This window comes from Protomyctophum parallelum, assembly GCF_964188405.1.
Source record: "Protomyctophum parallelum genome assembly, chromosome: 11".
Lineage (NCBI taxonomy): Eukaryota > Metazoa > Chordata > Actinopteri > Myctophiformes > Myctophidae > Protomyctophum > Protomyctophum parallelum.
The window spans coordinates 20316769-20338360 of NC_139707.1; the positions used below are offsets into that span (position 1 = coordinate 20316769).

Consider the following 21592-nt stretch of genomic DNA (forward strand, 5'->3'; position numbering starts at 1 on the left):
TTGGTATTTAATGACCGTGGTCATAAAAGTTTCCCCTAGGCTAGGGTCAAAGGTGCAGGCTATCTCTAATACAGACTCTTCATAAACCACAACAATATCTGGTTTATTTGCTGTCAAAGATGTAAATCACAGAGCTGAAACACACACACACACACACACACACACACACACACACACACACACACACACACACACACACACACACACACACACACACACACACACACACACACACACACACACACGCTACACAGATCTTCACTTAAAGATCTTCACTAAAAATATTACTTAAACTAGTGCTAATAATAACACTGTTGTTGTGTTTGTTTTTTCTGTTTATTTGTATAAAAATCCAAATAAAGTACTGATCATAAAAAAAACGCTAAAAAACAACACTGATGATGATGATTGACATTCGATGCAAATTACTATTTACTTCTCCTAACCATACAGCCCGCATTGGGCCCATAAACATGCAAATATATTGCAGTGCATAGGTGTACAAACTAGGGCTACACGTTATTAGGAAAACATGTGATATGCGATAACATTTTGTTTTGTTATCAATAGTTTTTATTTATCACAACAATACAATTATGTAGTATCATGAATACAAATAAAACAAACAAAAACAAGATACATGCACATTATGCAATGTGAACACAACAAAGAATTCAAGAAAATAAATAAGAAAAAAGCAGGTTAAAGAAAGTGAGCAGACTTTCTTATTGCATATTTTACGGAATGCAATGGAATCTACTGTACAGTATGAGCGTTTGTCACTATTTCGAACATACTGTACATGAACCACATGATTGGCACTGTTTCTGCCCCCTCAGTGCAAGAAGAGGACAAAGGTGTGAAGGAGGGGTGCTAGCGTTTTCCTTTGCCCTGTTTCGCTCTGGTCTTATCAGTTCGTTCATCTGATTGTATGGGGAAAGAAGCTTTTTTGCAGTCTATTTCCAGTAGCTTTGAGACTACGAAACCCTTTTTTCATGTGGCAGCATCTCAAACAGTCTGTGGTTGGGATGGCTTGAATCCTTCTTGATTCCTGCCTTGTTGATTCCTCATTGACACCACTCTCTAATAGAAGGCTCTGGTGTTGACACAACTCTCTAATAGAAGGCTCTGGTGTCGGCTATATCTACTGTTGACCACAAGAAGCCCATATGTTCTGTGGGAGGATCATAATGGGACATTATTAAGTTTTTTCTTTTCCCCCCAGTTCATTTGTAGCCACACAACCAACAAAGGTGAGAGGATCTGATTATGTTTAATTAATGATGAGTTTGTTGGACACTATAAACACATTGAACAACTTCGTTTTATCAACTTTCTCTTCATACTAATAGTATATAACTAATAGTAATGACACCAAAGTCATTAATACACCAAATGGCTTTCAGTGTATTAATTGAGCATTCATATCAATTAAATCAAATGAAATCTGTCCAATCAGTGATTGCCTTGTTTGTGTGTTGACAATACACATTGTTATGGCAATCAGTCAAGTGACTCCAAACTAAATGACATTCAGTAACAAGATCCCAGGTGAATATGAGGTGTCACCTGGCAACAGCTACTGTAACGGCAGGTAAAGTTGTGAGACAAACACAACAGCAGTTCCAGATAAGTGAAAATGTGTCTTTTATGCCGTACAAAGCCTTGATGTTGCTGTTGTCCTTCATTCAAGGAAAAGGAGGGTCTGAGGGAAGTGATAAAGGTAAGAATGTTAACAAGGGGTCATTCCTCCTCAAACTACTTTTTTTTACTGGGGTATGAAATGTCTAAACTCTTTTGTCAGTTTTTACAAGTGAAGTTACTGTAGCATGTTTTGGATTGTCAAAGCTCTGTGTTGAATTCACATCAGTATCAATATGTTCCAACTAATTTGACAAATACACCATACACTGGTGGTGCAAAGTAATGTGAAACCTTACTGTACAACAAAAAGCCTTCTTCACGAGACAGATTAGGTGGGGAGGGTGGCTATTATTGTTCTGAGTGGGAGGAGCCTTTTTTATAGTGTGAGATAAGGAAAGCATATCTATCTTCACTGTCCAGCCACGGGTTATCATTGGGAGCTCATCATTACTGAAATCATATTGGATCAACGTGTTTTGGCAGACTTAAAAAATGTGGTACCGTAAGTATAGGTCCTTAAAAAATCATAATATGTTAGCTTTATTGGAATTGACATTTCACTATAAGTATATGGTATTTACAGTGGTTGTAATTATTCATCACATGTCAGTATAAGTTTGTACCGTTGGTCGGATGCATCCTGTGTTTCTTCCTCAGTACATAATACAGTACATAGAAAAAATAGACCATGGCAATGTTCAAACTCTCTTGTTCTCTCCCTCAGAGATGCTGCCGAGATCTGAAAGCAAAATTGCCCAGCTTCAGTTGGGCAAAGTACGTCTAAATCGAGTGCTGCCTACTATTGACCAGGTAACTGCTAGACTTCTGTTGCATGCTTTCAAATGTTAAAATATCTACTGTTGTTTGAGCAGGAAGAAAGTTAAAGTCATACACTTTGCCAGCTAGAATTATATACTGTATGTGCAGTACATTTTAGTAATATAACTATTTGCGTAATAGATTGTTGTCTGTTTCAATTTTGTTTCCATTTCATACTCTCAATCAGGTTGTGAGAGTAGGTATCACTTTTAGTTTGTTTGCTTTGGTTTTGGAACAAATCATTTCACATTACTACCCCATAACTACAGCCATTCAATCTGCAAGTAACAAATAACAGATAGAATAGAAGCCAATAATTTAACAGCAATCTAGTCTCAAGTAGACTATCTTATCTACAGCCCAGCATCAGGAAGTGTGCCATGTCCCTTTTCTGTCCTGCTTCCAATAAGAGGCACGCTATTTCAGCCTGTCTCAGCAGCCCTCACTTATCTCTCTGCTGTGACATCACCAATGCAGTATAGAGGTGCTAGCAAGTAGCTATACAGCTACAGTGCTGCCTGCAGAGCTATACTCTGCCCTGATACTCTGCCCTGATCAGTCATCCTAACTGCAGCCCATCCCAGATCCGAGGAGCACCGGTCTGCCCCGTGTCTCTACCATCTGCAGGATGGGGAAAGCAGAGGTAGTGGAACCTCACCTTGTTCAAGTTGTGGCTGACAGCACAACCTCTAAGTACCTGAGTCTGTCTCCCTCCTTTCAGCGCTGCTGTCTATCCTCCTGGATCAGGGAGAACATCAATAAGAACGAGTGCTGTTTCTATGAAGAGGAAAACAGGTAGGGTGTAAACTGGGGACCATCTGAGGTACAGTATGGCTGTATAGGTCCTGACTTGACCTTGTCACTGCTGTTGATGCTACTACTGGCTGCATGCCATCACAGGAGTGATATGAGTTGCCCTCTAGTTCAGAGGATGCAACTCTTACAAAAGAAGAAATATTTTTGTTTGTTTGTTTGTTTGTTTGTTTCTGTCTTTCTTTTTGTCTGTCTTTCTTTCTTTCTTTCTTTCTTTCTTTCTTTCTTTCTTTCTTTCTTTCTTTCTTTCTTTATTGAATGTATCATACGTTACTGTGATACTGTATCTTAGTATAACATGTTATATGGTAATTGTATCCATTTCCAGGATAAATCAAATTTATTTTTGTCTATACAGTAAAAGCATCAATGCTCATTTATCTATTTGTAATTGAACCAGAGGATGTTACAGTGCACAATATTTGACTGTGTAAACACTGATTCTGTCCTCTCCATTAGAGAGGGTGTGTGTAAGTGCGGCTACCCCAAGATACATCATGTAGATGAAGCTGTGAAGTCGGAGGACTTTGCGGGAGAGTTGTGGAACAAACACAGGCATGTCTGTGAAAGACCCACTGATGCATTTGGAGACATCAACTTTGGTGGCCAGGCACAGAAAACTGGCAAGGTGAGACACTCTGCCATGTAATGCATTGTTGTTATTTTCATGGAGCTATATAACTTAAGCTTTGTGCATGTGTGTAACGTGCATTCAATTCAATTCAATTCAATTCAATTCAATTCAATTCAAAGGAGCTTTTCATGGCATGAGAAAACATGTGTGTGTGTGTGTGTGTGTGTGTGTGTGTGTGTGTGTGTGTGTGTGTGTGTGTGTGTGTGTGTGTGTGTGTGTGTGTGTGTGTGTGTGTGTGTGCCTCCAGTATGTGCGAGTGTCCACAGACACCTCTCCGCAGGTCCTGTACCAGCTGTTGACAGAGCAGTGGAATCTTATGCCTCCCAACTTGCTGATCTCGGTCACGGGAGGAGCCAAGAACTTCTACCTAAAAGCTCATCTCAAGGGCATGTTCCACAGAGGCCTTATCAAAGTGGCCCAGACAACAGGTCAGCCCAGACAGAGATAAAAAATCATGATATAACAAGAGTCAGAGGGTTTGAGATAGAGACTAAGGTCTGGGAGAGAGATTGGTGGATGATAATTGTAAACAGTGTATGTATACAGCCTCGCCTCAGAATTCCACTTCTCCATTGTCCTATAATGTGTTTGTGGCATTTTGACCTATGTGCACCGCATAGGTCATTGTCTCCACCAGGCCGAAGGCATGGGGAGAGAGTATGTTGTGCGTCCGTCCTTCCTTCCTTCCTTCCGTCCGTCCGTTACCAGCTAATCTCCGCCACCGTTGGCCCGATCCATGCCAAACTTTGCATGCACTCCCTAGTTGCCAACGACGAACCTCTGCCCCAAATATTCCTCAACGGCCTGTTATAGCGCCACCATGAGGCCGATTTAGGCAAAACACATTTCTTTTTTTTGTTATCAAATGTTTTTGAGGCAAAACACATTTCTGTAGATTACCCGTACACATTTTATCCATACATCACACAATTCGGTATACACTATCTCCATAGTCATGTGATCAACACGGATCTGCACCATTTCCCATCTTCCATCCTGATTGGCTAAGATTGACTTCCAAAGCTCACATGATTGGTCCGTTTCGAAAAAAATGCCACAAATCACAAACGCAGTGTGCAATTTAGAAATTATACACGCACATTTCCACTAGGCCGAGAACGACATTTCCCCCCCCCCAAATCAGCCTCACGGTGGCGCTATAACAGGCCAATTCCTGTTTTGAGCTATAACTGCATCATCTGTATACAACTTATGTATGCGCACTCCCTAGAGGCCATGGAAAAACATTGTCCCTGCATCCCTCCACATCTGCCGGTTATAGCGCCAGTATCTGAACTAAAAAGAGAGAGGAGTACTTTTCTTTCTCTATAGAGCCCCTAAAAAACAAACTAAAAGTACAAAGAGTACAAAACAGCAGATCACAGCCATGGGGCTCAGGCCCCATTGATCCTTCAGCCTCACGGCGTCTGGAGACTAACACACTGTTACAAACATTTTAGTAGGCTTTATACAGATCAGGACAAAGACATCAAAGGGAAATGCAAAGGTGGTCTCAACCCCCCCCCCCCCCCCTGTACCAAATTGTCAACATATCCATATTAGGTGTGGTCACAGACTCACAGAGCTAGGAAGCACAGTAGGTGTCCTAACATGTATAGAAAACAACCCCCAACCATTTGTTTGTGGTCATCAAGATATAGTGGCCACTGGCTATTATGATTCCTAGCCTGCCAAGGACTCTGTTTGCCCATCTGAGAGACAATGTAATGTCACACTATACAATAATTATTGAAGCTATATTAATGTGAATTGTGGTTCCAGATACCACATATTGCTTATGTTAGTCGCACAGATTTCATCCAAATCTCACGCAAATCGGTACACATGATCTGTGTAGTCATGTGATCAAGACGAGTCTGTTGGATTTCTCAGATTCTACACTGATTGGCTAAGATTGCCTTCCAAAGTTTTCAGGAGTGGCCCGTTTCATTCAAAATGCTGCACATGTCCTGCTCATCCAGAATTCTATCCTCATGCTATGAGTGATCTGGCTCTGCATTTCCTCAACAAAATGAAGAAAATGGTTGCAAAAAAAACAAAAAACATGTTTATATTACTCCTAAACATTTTGCCAAACATCTCACACAGTCCTATCCTCCTGGTGGAGACCTGTGCCCAGAAGGGCACTTGTTCTAGTTGTATACTGACTTTATGTAAGATTTTATGGACAATAACGTTTTATCTAATTTCAGTCCCAAATCCTCATGTTGTGTGCAGGTGCATGGATCACCTCCTCAAGGGGGCGCTATAACCCATAATCCTCATGTTGTGTGCAGGTGCGTGGATCATCACAGGTGGCACACATACAGGTGTGATGAAGCATGTGGGGAGGGCAGTAAGGGATTACGCCCTGAGTTGCAGCTCGGAGCAGATCGTGACCATTGGAATGGCTACCTGGGGAACACTCCATAACAGGAAGTCCCTGGTGCACCCAGATGTAAGGCTTACATGAGCATTAGATACTGTACATGTAATGTAGACCCATTTTATTCAAAGTATCTAAAATGTATTCAGCCTTTGCAATGCATATTGTATATGTATAGTGATATTAGTATCGCTACGCGAGGCTAGGGTATAGCTACTTCATCATTATTCATTTAGTTTTTACTTCTAATATTCTTTATTAGATTATTCTTCTATTTCTTTCTCTTCCCCAGGGTTGCTTCCCTGCTCACTATGTGATGGACGAGCAAGGGCAAGGCCGGCTGTCCTGCCTAGACAACAACCACTCTCACTTCCTGCTGGTGGACGACGGGACTCACGGACGATACGGCGTGGAGATCGAACTGCGCAGCCGTCTGGAGAGACTCATCTCCCAGCAGTCTCTGGGGAACAGAGGTGAGGTGACCGATGCCGTGTCCACATACCGGTGTATTGCAATATTTTTGTGAGAGGAGGTGTGCCCTTTTTGTCCGTCCTGTCAGTGACAGTGACACTGATGTTGTTGTCCTCAAGAGAGTGGCGTGTCAATCCCAGTGGTGTGTGTAGTTCTGGATGGAGGACCAGGCACTTTAAATGTGAGTCATCATCCATGTATAGTACCTGTCTGTCTCTGTCCGCCTGTCAGCCTGCCTCGATGTCTCTCTCTCTTCTGACGGTTTCTCTCTCTTCACCCAGACCATCTTCAATGCCATGATCAATGGCACGCCATGTGTGATCTTGGAGGGTTCAGGTCGGATAGCGGATGTGATAGCCAGCGTGGCGGGGATGCCCATAATCCGTGTCACAATTGCCCTCATACATCAGCTTCTGAAGAAATTCTTTGGTGCCGAGTATGACACCTTCTCTGACCTCAGGATCTTGGAATGGACCAAGAAGGTAATATTGCAGGCTTCAAAACAAGCCTGAACACTGTGCAGAGCTCAGCAAGATCAGTGAGCAATGTTTTTATGTGAATGAATGGATGGATGGATAGATGGATGGATGGATGTCTTTTCTCTATTGCAGACTCAATGTCCATAGAAAAAACACAATTGTGTACAACATAGAAAAACAGTCCAAATGTGAAAACAAAGTCATTGTAATACTATACTACATTCTCTATACCAGGTACAGGACATTATCAGGATGCCTCAGCTGCTGACAGTGTTCAGAATCAATGAGGAGAATCACGGGGATGTGGACGTGGCTATTCTTCAAGCACTACTTAAAGGTGGGTTGGCATAAGGTACTTATGGTAAGGAAACCTAGCGTCCCTATTCTGGGGCAAACATTCAGCAAAATTAGCAGATCAATAAGCTCACAATCCGGCGCAACACATTGTGATATATGACATGTCTGACCTCAATCGAATATGTTCAATCCCTTCCTGGAATAAAGAATCTAGTGTACAGCAATCGACCAACAGAGATACAGACAGGCTTCCTGCCAAGCAAGCTCTCAGCAGGTGTACTCTTCCCTCTCAGAAAAACCTAGTGGCTATATCAAATGTGCTGAAGTTTGAAACCCAAGACATTGCAGATATGTTTTCGTAAGATAAACTTGCAAAGCGTTTCTATTCTAGAGAGATTTATAGGACATAGAGTGCTTGTGTAAAGCTCACATTGCCTCTTGTTGATGTCCTAAACGACTAGCCTAACCCAATAAGACATAATGCATGGTGTCAAAAGCATACTAATCTAAAATGTAGATCTCAAACATTCTCAGCCAGTATCCTTAATGGTCCACTACACTCACACTAGGAGTATGATGATTCATCACTTTATCTAATTCTTCTCTGCCCTTTATTATTGATCTAATTATGAGCATAAATGTGGAAGTACGAGTTTATAAATTGGGCCTTGTTAGGTTAGATTGCATTCCCGTTAACATGAAATCTTATTCTGTGTAGCACCACAGAGGAAAGTATTTAAAGGGCATTTAGTATTCGTAAAGTCTGATCCTTGAGCAAACTGGTATCTCATTAGACTAATTGGATCATCACACCAGCCAAACAACATTCATGTATATTTGTTTTGTTGTCCTCTTATAGCCTCCAGGAGCAGTGAGTCCCTGGGCAGAGAAAACTTGCAGAGACAACTGGAGCTGGCTGTGGCCTGGAACCGGGTAGACATAGCTGAAACTGAGATCTTCACAGAGGAGAGCCAATGGAAGGTACATAAGATAATATATCCATGTTGGCCTTGGAACGCCTCAGGGTCCCCCCGTCAAAATTTACAAATGTTAATTCTGGATAAGTGGTAGAGGATGGATCATGGATGCTTAGTTTAGACTAGTCATTGGTTAGACCAGGCATTAGTCCTACAACCTATCTCAAACCCTCACCCTCTTAACGCACCCCTCACCAACCTTAATCCGGTCGTCTTACCCTCACTAACCTTATGTCTAACCAATGCTATGTCAAACCAAAGGATGCCTCCCCAACGGGACGGATAGATTTGTGAGCCTCCAGGTCAACTAAACATATCTCGGATATTGTTTCAGGGTCAAGCAGCCAACAGACGTTGATGAGTAGTAGTGATGAGTAGACAATGTCCATCCTCCTGCCATTTCTTTCTGTCCAATCTCTAGTCCAGTGACCTCGAACATGCCATGTTCTCAGCACTGGTGGGCGACAAAGCTCAGTTTGTCCATCTGTTGCTGGACAACGGAGTGTCCCTGAGGCATTTCCTCCAGGAGGAAGACACACTGTGTGAACTCTACAACCAACTGCCGAGCTGCCACTTTCTCCGTAAGCTGGCGAAGCGGGTGAAAAATGACCGAAACAGCTGGGGGAAGATGGTTGGCATCAGGAGTAGTCGACCCAGCTCAATGGGAAGCACCATCATCTCCATGGCTCATGTCTCAGATGAGGTGCGCCACCTGCTGGGCAGGTTCACCCAGCCGCTCTACCCTCTGGACAGGAACATGAACATGGACAGGGACGACAACGAGGACACCTCCGTGTCTGTGGTGAGTGGCCTTGGCATAGCAAAGGGCCAGTGGCGGAACAAGTAATGATGTTTTTTTACTAAGTAAATCAATACGCCAATACAGAAATACTCTGTTTCAAGTCAATTCAAAATGCACTTGAGTAAAAGTACAAAAGTGTTGGCATTCTCTCATTATGCAGAATGTCTCATATCACAAGTTTTCACATGTACAGTATGTGGTTTTTTGTAATAATCACAAATCTACAAAGTAACTAGTAAACTAGTTTTCAAATGATTGTAATGGAGTAAAAGTACAATATTTACCTCTGAGATGTAGTGGAGTACAAGTAAAAGTATTGGAAATTGAACAAATACTTCAAAATTATACTTAAATAAATGTACTTACTGGTATTTACTTTCCACCGCTGCAAAGGGCAGACAGCAAGCCATTCTCTATGTCTGTCTGACCAACATGTAGCATTCCGTTTATAAATACACCGAAGGTTGAATAGACCATTATAGACAATGAGCCTCTCCGAAGAAGGCCACACTGCTGTAACTTCAATGAAATGTAATGGTAATCTTCGAACCTGCTATTCAGTACTTTCTGTTACTGTTCCTTCAGCTTCCGGTCAAAGGTCAGGCGGAGCTGCAGCACACAGAAGGAACAGATGAGGCCTTCAGAGACCCAGGGAGAGACCTCTTCCTGTGGGCTGTGCTCCAGAACAATAAGGACCTCGCTGAAATTGCCTGGCAGCAGGTGATAAATGCCATTGACCATAATCACATGGCAGCCTTTTTTTTTCTTTTTTTACTTCATACCCCCAAGTATGAATTAAGAGCAAAATGGCAGTCCATGACCTTATACAATATCAGGAATGAAAGCATGAACCTATACTTGCTTGTGTATGTGTGTGTGTGTGTGTGTGTGTGTGTGTGTGTGTGTGTGTGTGTGTGTGTGTGTGTGTGTGTGTGTGTGTGTGTGTGTGTGTGTGTGTGTGTGTGTGTGTGTGTGTGTGTGTGCGTGTGCGTGTGCGTGCATGTACAGTGCAGAGACTGCATATCTGCTGCTCTGGCGGCCAGTAAGATCTTGAAGAAGATGGCTAAAGAGGTCGGCGATGCAGACGAGGCGGAGGGAATGAGAGAGCTAGCCGATCACTATGAGAGGCATGCCATAGGTACACCACTGTTTCTCCACATAGGGTCTGGGGACAGACTCATTGTACATTGTATGTAGATCATATTATATTATATTATATCAAACTGAGGGTCCTTGAAATGAAGAAGGTGTGTGTGCGTGTTCCAGGTGTGTTCAGCGAGTGCCATTGCGGTGATGAGGCACGAGCACAGAAGTTGCTGGTTCGAGTCTCGCCGTCCTGGGGGCGGACCACATGCCTTAGACTGGCCTTAGAGGCAGATGACAAAAGCTTTGTGGCTCAGTCAGGGGTACAGGTACAGTACCCCCAGTTGGATTATTATGTGACTTTACTGACCTGAGATCAGATTCTAAAAATGTCTTCTACATCCTGACAGTTTTCATTCTGACCTGAGATCAGATTAAAAAAATGTCTTCAAAAATAGCAGACCTACAAGCTCGTAGCGCGCCACTCGGTGGCGCGCTATGAGCTTGTAGATCTGCTATTTTTCAATAGCTAAAGCACGACATGATGCTAACACCAAAATGGGTTCCCGCCCAAAATGGGTTAAAAGATATCTAGTATATAAAACCTAAATCAGCATCTCAGTGATTATTTACACAAAATGCTGTTCCTGTGTATAAATCTGTCTTAATCTCTATTTGAATATATAACAAAGATGTAGATATTACTTTATGATGCTTCACTTATAAAGATGGATGATCTAAACCAGTGGTTCCCAAACTTTTCAGCCTGTGACCCAAACAAGAAATTGGATATTCGCTCTGGCCCCAAACTAGTGAAAATAGCAGATCTACAAGCTCACAACACCGCGTTGAGCTTGTAGATCGGCTATTTTGACTACTTCTTAAATATTTGTTCTAATTGATGGAATTTCTTTGATTTCTCTTTCATTTTTTCATGACATTACTGAAAAAATCATTGGATTTTGTTACTAAATTAAATGATTATTAAATTATTAAATTATTTGTTATTTGTTGAAAAGTTTTACTTTTTTAGGATTTTTTTTTTTTTAATGTTTAATAATAATTAAAAACCAAATGTATAGCAAACAAAAACTAAAGGGACCCTTAACGATGTGTCCGCGACCCATTAATGGGTCCAGAGTCCAGACCCACTGTTTGAGAAACGGTGATCTAAACAGTTGAAGTGTCTTCGTTCCTCAGGCTCTGTTGACCCAGATCTGGTGTGGGGAGCTAGCAGTGGACAACCCTGTGTGGAGAGTGCTGACCTGCATGCTCTTCTTCCCCCTTATCTACACTCATGGTTTCTTGGCTTTTAGGTTGGTGCTTCTTATAAGCCTCATTTATACTTTGTTGTATGTCGGTGTGGCTCGCTGAAAATAACAGACTTTCAAGTCAAAACTGCATTTTTCATTTTGGAGGGGCGCACGCCCCTCCTATGCCCAGTACAGCTATACGGGTTTGTGTGAACACAAACATTGGCTTGTGATGGCTGATCACCCCATAGCGATGATTTGATTGGCTGAGCGAAGTACATTCTGAAGATAAAAGTGAGGGCAGCAAAGTGAAGACCGAAAAGTGAGGACAGAAATTGTGATTGGCCAGAAAGAGATGATGATGAGAGCGCCCCTCACTTCACACGAGTGTGATTTTGTTTTTGTTAAAAATTAATTGTTATGAGCTATCGTAAGGCATTATAAGCCTAATGGTATGCAAGTAGCTACAGTATAGCCTATATAATATTGTTTTTATAGATATTTAGTTGTTACAACAATGCTAGAAGTCTGTATTACTACTGTATTACCAAAATAACATTATACTGTAAATTCAAAGCTGTACACATTTATCACCACATGGTGACAGTGAAGCACACACTTTGTATAAATCAAATGTCTGGAGCATAGACTGGAGACACCAGTCCACAACCGGCTTCAGTCAAGCCTCCTGTTCCTTATTATTTATTATTCATTATTTATTATGAAAGGTGGACATAATAGATCTAGGGAAACAACTTAATGGGAGTCCTAAAACTTACTGACCAATGGTCCAAAATGCACCAAAATTGTTCTCACAATAATGTTTTTTACAGTTTTTTTATTAACTGTATAATGTATTATAGTGTGGGTGAAGTCACTATGGTGCTTTTAAAATAAAATAAATATAATTACATTTCTTCAATAACCACACAAACATTTCTGCTCACAGCACTCAGTCACAGGTCACACTATAATGCATTATAACAGTGATTACAATACATTATGTAATTCAACTATGGCAATTAATAATACCCTGGATCATAGGACCACAATGGAAACGAGCCAGGCATTTTGCGTTATCTTTTTTAGCATACTTGCTATACTGTTTCAACATGTTTCCAAGGTATTCAATCAATCAAACCCTATGATCCTTGCAAATAAAAATATCTGTGTATAATGCATTATAGACATGCGATGCAGATATACAGTATAATTGTTACCAAACGGGTCATATTTTCATGTGTTTTAAATGTCTTTGTGAATAAAAAAAGACGTGATGAAGTCATCCAGAGAGAAGCGGAGAGGAGTGAGGAGGAGATGACCATGGAGACTGTGACAGGAAGTTCCATTCGGAGGAAGACCTTTGTTCCGTAAGTGGACAATAGCATGTGTGCTTTGTATGATTTGAATGCTTACAGCAGAAATGTGAACACTATGCATAATGCAAGCATGTGTTTGAATGTTTATAGTGTTCTACTGTGGTGGTTCCTAAACCACATAGCAGCCCGTGGGCTGTGAGTGAACTTTGATGTCTCCCCGGGACTCAAATGAGTGAAAATAGCAGATCTACAAGCTCACAGTGCTTTTCTCTCCTCCACTTAAAGTTACATTTGTGGAATTTATGGATTTTCTTTTGATTATTTAAATTTAATTCATGAAATTCTTGGGTTTGAATTTCTTTTCAATGTATAAAAAAGGAGGGGGAACGGGGTATTCACTTGTGATCCACAAGAGTCGTTCCGTGACCCACAGTTTGGGAAACAGTGTTCTGTAGTACATGCTGGTAACCACTCCCTACCTGAATCGGAGTGGTTTCTGGGCACTTAAAAGATAAAAGCTAATTACTTTTTTGGAAATTGTAATAATTTAGCTATCAAGGAGTTTACTAGGGAACCTTTTTTATTTACCACAGTTATTGTTTTTAACACACACGCACGCACGTGCGTGCAAAAAGTCCAAGGTATCCATCAGTGACTTCTGGTGCTCTCCTCAGCACCCTTCCCGTTCTGAACGCCCTGAGGCCTCTGGGAGGCTGGTCCAGACTGCTCTGCCTGTACGGCTCTCCTCAGGTCAAGTTCTACTGGAACATCGTGTCCTACTTTGCCTTCCTCTTCCTGTTTGCTGTGGTGCTGATGGTTGACTTCCAGGCCACGCCCTCCTGGACCGAGATACTGCTTTACATCTGGCTCACTTCGTTGGTGTGTGAGGAGGTCAGACAGGTAAGACAACTGCAGTGGGGTTGACTCAATCAAAAACAACCTAAATCAGGGTTTTAATTCATCTGTTGTGGAAATTCACACACGGCATAACATTCTGCATGTGCACAAAGACACAGACAAACAATGAAAACACAGCTTTTACAATGATGATCCTCTCATCACTTCATTAACTGATGACTGCATTAAAACACCATTGTTTATATTTTTGCCCATCCTTCCTGTTTCAGCTTTTTCATGACCCTGATGGATTTGGGTTCCGTAAGAAGGCAAAGATGTACATCAATGAGATGTGGAATATCCTAGATGTGCTTTCCATTGTCCTCTTCATTATCGGCCTTGCCTTTAGGTGAGTGTCGCCCCTCTGAGAAAGGCAGATGTCATTTAAAGATGAACACGTTGTTGGGTTTGCTACGACTGTCTATGCTCTCCTCTTCTAGGTTAAAGACTGAGCTGTTCTATGCAGGTAAAATCCTCCTCTGCATTGACTTCATAGTCTTCTCCCTCCGTCTGATGGCCATTTTCACTATCAGTAGAACCCTGGGCCCCAAGATCATCATTGTCAGGAGAATGGTGAGAAGATGGATCGATCTATCGAAGATGGATAAGATAGTCCATTCTGGTATTGTGAATATTGACACTGATAGCTAATCTGACAGCAGATGTAGAACTTGCAGCATGATGCTTCAAAACATCTTTTTTATCTAGTACGATATTGGTCCCCAAGTACTGCTGGTCCTCTATCCTGGTACAAGAGTAATGCAACATTTCCCAGTGAAAGTTTTGATATGCAGTTGTTTGTACATTTCTATAATGAATACAAGAGGTAACAAAGTTTAAAGACATATTTCCATTCTGGTACCAGCCATCAGTGCGCTTATCGTCCTCCATCATTCTGATTGTTGCATCTCTCTTGTGACTGTTTGTCTTTGTCTCTCTGCCCCGCAGATGACGGATATGTTTTTCTTCATGTTCCTGCTGAGTATCTGGGTGGTGGCGTACGGTGTGGCCAAACAGGCCATCCTCATACACAACGAGGACCGGCTGGACTGGATTGTCCGGGGCGCTGTGTACGAACCTTACCTCATCATTTTTGGGAATGTCCCTTCAAATAATGATTGTGAGTGCCGAAGGACCATTCTATTCCTGTTGAGTAAACATTATTTTAAAACATTTAGATCAGTCAGTGGAGAAAGAGAGAAAATGACACGAACCAGTGCCATTATGATTACCAGATGACCTCTGTACCCACTAAGCTACGGGCAAATATGTACATGGTCATTCATTAACTAGTTTAGCCACCTGGGACTCCAGTTGCTTGTGTTTTTTGGTATTTGATTTTGAGCTGCATGATATACTTTTACAAATACCTGGAACTTTTTTCAAGTTTATCACACTGTATAAATAAGTACATTTAGAGAAAGCATTACTGAAGTGACATTGTGGTAGCACAGGCCACAGCAGACAGCTACTTTCTAGCTTTATAGACAGTTAAGCTGGAGGTCTTTGCTTCCTTAGACACTTTATTCAACACCATGTTGTAGTTCTATTCTAAACGTATTGACATTTCCGTAGTTCAAACTCCCATTGCTGGAAGTTAAATGTCACCATGTTAAGTATGTATTCCTCCATGTCCTCTACAGATGCTGAGTTTGACATAAACTCCTGCAGTGTAAATGGCACAGATCCTCTGAAGCCTAAGTGTCCTGTGCTCAATGACAACCAAATGCCAGCATTCCCAGAGTGGCTCACCATCATCCTGCTCTGTGTTTATTTGCTCTTTGCCAACATACTGCTACTCAACCTCCTCATAGCCATCTTCAAGTGAGTTCACCTTGTGATGCATCTGTGCTCTGGTTCAATCATAATAATAATAATAATATCTGGGACTTATATAGCGCTTTTCTAATACCCAAAGATGCTTAAATCATATCTGCATGACAGTGACTGACTCACTTAGGATAATACATATTGGAACTTTGTAGGTATCAGAATCAGACCATTTTGTAGTATTCTGTGAGAAGAGGGAAGACAGAGGCAGAGTGAGAGCAAAGTGATACAATACAAACCAGTGATAGAGAACAGGTTAAATTTAACAAATAAAGAAATATCTATATTCAGAATAGCATGTGTGAAAGCAGGTATGGAGAGTATGTATCAATGTAAGGTAAGTAAGCGCTGTTCAACCTATTAATGGGAGAGATTATGCATTCTCCTCAAGTTGAAATATAATGGTGTAAAGAAGTTTATGGGCGTGGATTGACACCAATTATTCTTTGTCTTTTCCTCGTCTCGTCCTCTCTGTTCATTCGTAGCTTTACCTTCCAGGAGGTGCAGGACAACACGGACAGGATCTGGAAGTTCCAGAGGTATGAGCTGATCAAGGAGTACTACAGCCGCCCCGCTGCCCCTCCTCCTTTCATCATCCTCAGCCATCTCTACATCTTCATCAGGCGCATGGTGTTGCGCAAGCCCCCCATCAAATCTAAGGAGTTCAGTAAGTGCTGAGTGTGTGTGTGTGTGTGTGTGTGTGTGTGTGTGTGTGTGTGTGTGTGTGTGTGTGTGTGTGTGTGTGTGTGTGTGTGTGTGTGTGTGTGTGTGTGTGTGTGTGTGTGTTTTTTGGACAATTTTGGACATCAGACCTGTTGATTGAGGACTGCTGGATATCAAATTGGGGGCAGAATTGCTGTCCCCATTTTGATTTAACTGCAGTTTCATAAGGCGAAACATGGCAGGTGAAAACATAATTTTTCTATTTTGAGATGTTGTGCTAATCTGCTTCCTATACATGTCTTCTCTCAAACTAATGCAAAATAAACATTCAAAATACACATTTAAATGTCCTACCCTTCAAATCTTCAAATCCACCCTCAAAACCCACCTCTTCAAAATTGCCTTCCCTAGCTAACCCTTTTTCACTGTCTTTTAATGTTCTTTAGCTTTTAGTGTTTTTTTTTCTCCTTTTTCTATTAAAGTTGTTTTTAATTTGTTGTTACCTCTGTAAAGCCCCCCCATGTAAAGCGTCTTTGGGTACTCAGAAAAGCGCTATATAAGTTTGAGATATTATTATATATGGAGGCGTGACTTGTCACGTAATGGACTGACAACCATATATGGAGGTGTGACTGACTGACGGTCACCTACGGTCGCAACAATTCATTTAAGGCAATGCAATGTCTTCAAATGTACCCATGTTTTTGTGTTCTTTAAGCAACAGAGATATGGAATTAATGCATTTTATGTGCCATGGGTGTTTAGGATAGTAGACTGACGGGAAATGGGGAGATGGTGAATGACACGCAGCAAAGGTTGTCGGTATCAAGATTCTAACCTGTGACATGCTGACAGGCTGGCATTGCAGCCTAGGATGCCCGGACCACCACGCCGCCGCACAGGCCAAATTTGTATTCCTGTTTCCTCAGAGAATGAGTTGCCTATAGCAGAAGAAGAGGAACTGCTGTCCTGGGAGACCATAATGAAGGACAACTACCTGGTGTCCACCCGGCATTCTCAGAGTCAGAGCATGGAACGCCGCATTCTAGACACCGCTCAAAAGTAAATGTCTTTATTAGCTCCCTAGAAATGTCCTAGTGCACTTTAACTGGAAATTGAGGCAATGCAACATGCAACTGTGCCTCTGTAATCTCAAGTTTATTTTCCTCCCTTTTTAAATTCACTCCAGAGGTTACTTGTTAAAAGTATGTGCTTGTTTATGTCCTCAGGGTTACCACCATAACAGAACAGTTGGAGCAGGAGGAAGAGACAAGCTCTGCTGCCTTGGTGAAAAGACTTGTTCAACTCGAGGAGCAGGTTGACAGCCCATCTTCAGTTATTGCTGCATTGCATCTGTATCTGTATGAGAGCTAATAAGATGCTGCCGTAGCACGTCGCTTGACAGAAATGATGCGTTTTCTACATGACTCGTGTCATTTCTGTAGAGGGATACAGGCATATGACAAAGTAAAAATTAGCCTTAAGCAGCCACTGTTATACTGCTGTATGAATGCAGGGTTGATTCACAACTTGACATCGTTCTTGACTCGCTCAATCGTGCACGTATATTGGATGCTTGAGAGTGACAGTATTTGACCCAGTTCTTTTCATCTCATCAGGTTTTCCAGTCAGCCAAAGCACTGCAGTGGATTATGGACAGTCTCAAATCTCAGGGTCGTGTGGCCAAAGAGGAACCACCACAACTGAGTTAGTATCTGAAATACACATTTTATTAAAACTTTCACTAGTAAAGACCACACCATCAAACAATAATCGAGTTGGTTGCATTTATTGAATAGAACAACATGGTTTGATGGAGATTGATTGAGGGATGGATGAATGAGGGGAGGAGGGTCGAAGGTGAGAAGTAGAGTGAGGTAAAGTTTGGAGCAATGGAGGAGGGGGGGGGGGGGGGGGGGGGCTGAGGGCGAGTGGGATGAGGGGATGAAGGGGAGGATAAAACAATGAATGGTGTTAGGCAGGGGATGATTAGAGGGAGGACGGGCAAGTGGGATGAGGATGAATCGGAGGATGAAGGGATGCATAGTATTAACGAGCGGATGTGGCATTTGGGTGATCGAGAGCGACGTGGTGAGGATGGCGTGGAGGGGAAATGAGGGGAAGGTTGCCGTGATGGAGATGGAGTGAAGGGGCAATGGGACAAAGGGTGGTGTGATGAAGATGAGGGGAAGGGGACGAAGGTTGGTGTGGTGAAGATGGGGGTGCTTAGTCCAGGAGTAGGTGGTAGTTGGTGGCTCCCGGGGGAATGAACCCTGAGTATTTGGGCTTTGGGGTTCATGGAGCTGTGTGTGCCAGTTTATTCCTGAAGACCCCCATCAGGAACCTGAAGGAAAAGATAAGGAAATGTTAGTGGAGCTCACGAGAAAGTGTGGAGATTGGGGTGGTGGACTTGGAGGGATGCAAGAAACGAATCGAAAATGGCAGGTGAAGGTGGTCATGTATAAATACAACCCTTGATTGGTTTGGGGGAGCTAGGAGATAAGAGAGGAGCTGTTATCAGAATGATTGAATCAGGTGGGCGTGAGAGGGATTGATATCAGCCAAATTAGAGGCGATTACATGGACGAGGAGATTGTTCTCCGGTTTAGGTCTTCCCTCCTGAACTTACGTTTTTTTACGTCTTCATTTATTTGCTTCTACACACACGTATTTGAATGCTTGAATATTTTTCTGACAAAATGCGCCACACAATGAATTTGACATGACTTTGCCTCAGCTGCTTGTATCCTCAACAGCTTCAATTACAGCCTCAAAAAGTGACTCTCCAGAAACGAGGAGAAAAATGTCAGAAAGACAATGTGACAAGTTTCATGTGAATGCCCGGGAGTTCCATTACCCAGACAGCAATGTCACTCGCTTTCCTGTGCCTGAGGAGAAGGTGCCGTGGGAGGTACTTGACATTCATTACCTGATAATCAATGGCTGCTGCATGATAACCGTTTGGGTTTATTAGATTTAATAAGTAATATCCTCTCTTTTCTAGGTCAGCTTTACCTCATACATGCCTCCTTTTCATGTCTCTGAAAATATCAAAGACCAGACTGATACTGATGGGTACGTTTTTATGTAAACTAAGTGATTTAAACACCCTGGCTCCTAAGAGGTTTTGTGTCATCTGATAAGGAACCAGTGTCGAGGTATTAATCAATCTACGCTAAAACTTTCTTTGCCTTTCACAGATCAGAGTCTCTGTTCTTGGATAATTACAGGTATGATACATATTGAGACATGTGACATTAAATAACAGGTATTATTATAACAAACATGTTTTGATATGTCATATTGCTCATCGTTCCTGTTATAATCCTTTCATAAGAAACCCGGGAGGGAGAACAGGCATCAGGGGAAGAGGTGTACTCAGCCACCTGGGTGCTAACCTGATCATAGACCCTGTTCTTACACGGTAGGTGTGTGTTATGTTCTCAAACCAGTATCATCAACAGCATATTGTTTCAGGGAAAAACATGATGAACTGAGCCCTTGTAAATGTATGTGTTTTTAGATGGCGAGATGCTGATCGATCTTCTTTGGAGTTTCTGGCTCTTTGGAATGAGACTCAAGGGACCTGGACCCTGCCTGGGGTGAGCTTGGCAGTTTGTTAACATGAGAGCTGTGTTAACCATTTTGTTCAGAGGTTAATTTATGCTTTTGATTTATGGTGGTTAAGTTTATACTTATACGGACATGTTGTCGAGCGACATGTCCTAAATAAAGATAATACAAAATACTTGATTCTTGTCGAGTGACATGCAACAAAGTATAGTGTGTTTTGATTTTTAAACTTCGTGTTTAGGGGCCTGTACAATCTGATGAACTCCTTCCAGTGACCCTTACAAGAATCATGGGGAAACAGCTTTTTGAAAAAATAAAAGCAAAGGTCAGACATGGAACCAAGGTAAGCAGTTTCAACAAAGTCTCGAAATTACTTCCAATTGGCCATTTATCTGACACTCCTATGTGGGGAAACTAACAATAAGCTGCCTTGCTCAAGGACACATTGGAAGGTCGGCTATTATTGAGGGGCGCTAGCCCCTCCTATATACAGGTTTAATGTTTGTCTTTCCTAGACAATGCCGTTAAAAACGGCATGGACAATGGACAGAGTTTAATGTTTGTTTTGTCTCCAACACAAACATTAAATGCCATTAACAATGAACAGAGTTTAATGTTTGTTTTGTCTGTCACTGAGCAAATCGGCATATGATGTTATGATATCGCGATGTAAGATGATAAGGGTTGGTAAAGTGCCCCTCACTTCACACAGGTGTGATTTTTGACATGGAACCTGTGAACATTTACAGATGGTATATCATTATTATTGCCATTCTCTCTTCACCCCGGTCCCCTCATCTGTTTCATTCCTGTTTCTGTGTAACTGATAATGAAACTAATGCAAATGCAGATGTTTTTGAACAAACAGCATACATGCATTTATATTCTTTAGGTGTTTGAGGGCTATGTGGATGACTGCAAGAATACAGATCATGCTTGGGTAGAAACCACAGTTCTAAACATTCACCTGGACAGACAGGGCCTGCTTATGTCAGACATCAACCATATGGTGAGGACTCAAATATTTTGTTTGTACAATTATGTACAATGCCAATGCTTTCATTCCAAAATGAGATGTCCACCATTTGAAATTAGTGATTGCTGCTGTATTAGAACAACTGAATCCACTGTATTTGTACAGAAACTCAATTGTTTGGTTTAATTATTTATTCAGGTGGCCAGCAGCCATGGTTCTGCAGAAGTTATCCAGTGGCAGGAGCTGAGCAGTAAAACACAACTATGCCCACACCAAAGAGACGCTCTACGAAGGGTCGCGGAGCTACACAACAGGAAGTTCTGACAACGTGACTGCAATACTGTTAAATGCTGTGATCCGTCCTCAGGTTTTAAAATATGTCTTAAAATATGGCCTTTCATTTATCCAGACTAATGTTAATACACTTGCACTGACAGCATCTTACAAAAATGCTCAAGATACTGTAAGAAAAATGCCATCGTCTACTTACTACAGTATGTGTCAGATCAACATATTGGCACTGTAATCTGGATTGTGAATCTGGCACACACTGAACTGTGCACTTTAATGTAGTATGATAAATATATGCCTTCAAATCTGCACTTTAACCAGTTTCTATTCATTTTGGCATGTCAAGGTGTTAATTATACTGTCTACACACACACAAACACACACA

General features: G+C 41.8%; 1 protein-coding gene across 1 annotated transcript; it reads left to right on the forward strand.

Moving 5' to 3' along the window:
- The first annotated feature begins 2325 nt into the window (after nucleotides 1-2325).
- On the forward strand, nucleotides 2326-21493 carry trpm2 (transient receptor potential cation channel, subfamily M, member 2). The gene is made up of 33 exons (XM_083776716.1): nucleotides 2326-2454; nucleotides 3185-3258; nucleotides 3736-3904; nucleotides 4158-4338; nucleotides 6208-6368; nucleotides 6589-6769; nucleotides 6887-6948; nucleotides 7049-7249; nucleotides 7481-7583; nucleotides 8403-8524; nucleotides 8942-9322; nucleotides 9908-10042; nucleotides 10331-10460; nucleotides 10589-10734; nucleotides 11606-11721; nucleotides 12930-13028; nucleotides 13652-13877; nucleotides 14105-14223; nucleotides 14315-14447; nucleotides 14823-14994; nucleotides 15518-15698; nucleotides 16190-16371; nucleotides 17297-17429; nucleotides 17597-17684; nucleotides 17987-18074; nucleotides 19124-19278; nucleotides 19372-19442; nucleotides 19568-19597; nucleotides 19705-19791; nucleotides 19891-19969; nucleotides 20182-20283; nucleotides 20833-20949; nucleotides 21115-21493. Exons 1-33 carry the CDS (start codon nucleotides 2371-2373, stop codon nucleotides 21238-21240), a joined length of 4434 nt encoding a protein of 1477 aa, XP_083632842.1. The 5' UTR covers nucleotides 2326-2370; the 3' UTR covers nucleotides 21241-21493.
- Nucleotides 21494-21592: the final 99 nt, after the last annotated feature.

Excerpts from the sequence above, each read along its gene's own strand:
- trpm2 (XM_083776716.1), top strand. The coding sequence starts at position 2,371 with ATGCTGCCGAGATCTGAAAGCAAAATTGCCCAGCTTCAGTTGGGCAAA. Across the intron at positions 7,250-7,480 it reads TCTTGGAATGGACCAAGAAG|GTACAGGACATTATCAGGAT; the intron begins GTAATATTGCAG and ends TCTCTATACCAG. Across the intron at positions 20,950-21,114 it reads TGTCAGACATCAACCATATG|GTGGCCAGCAGCCATGGTTC; the intron begins GTGAGGACTCAA and ends TTATTTATTCAG.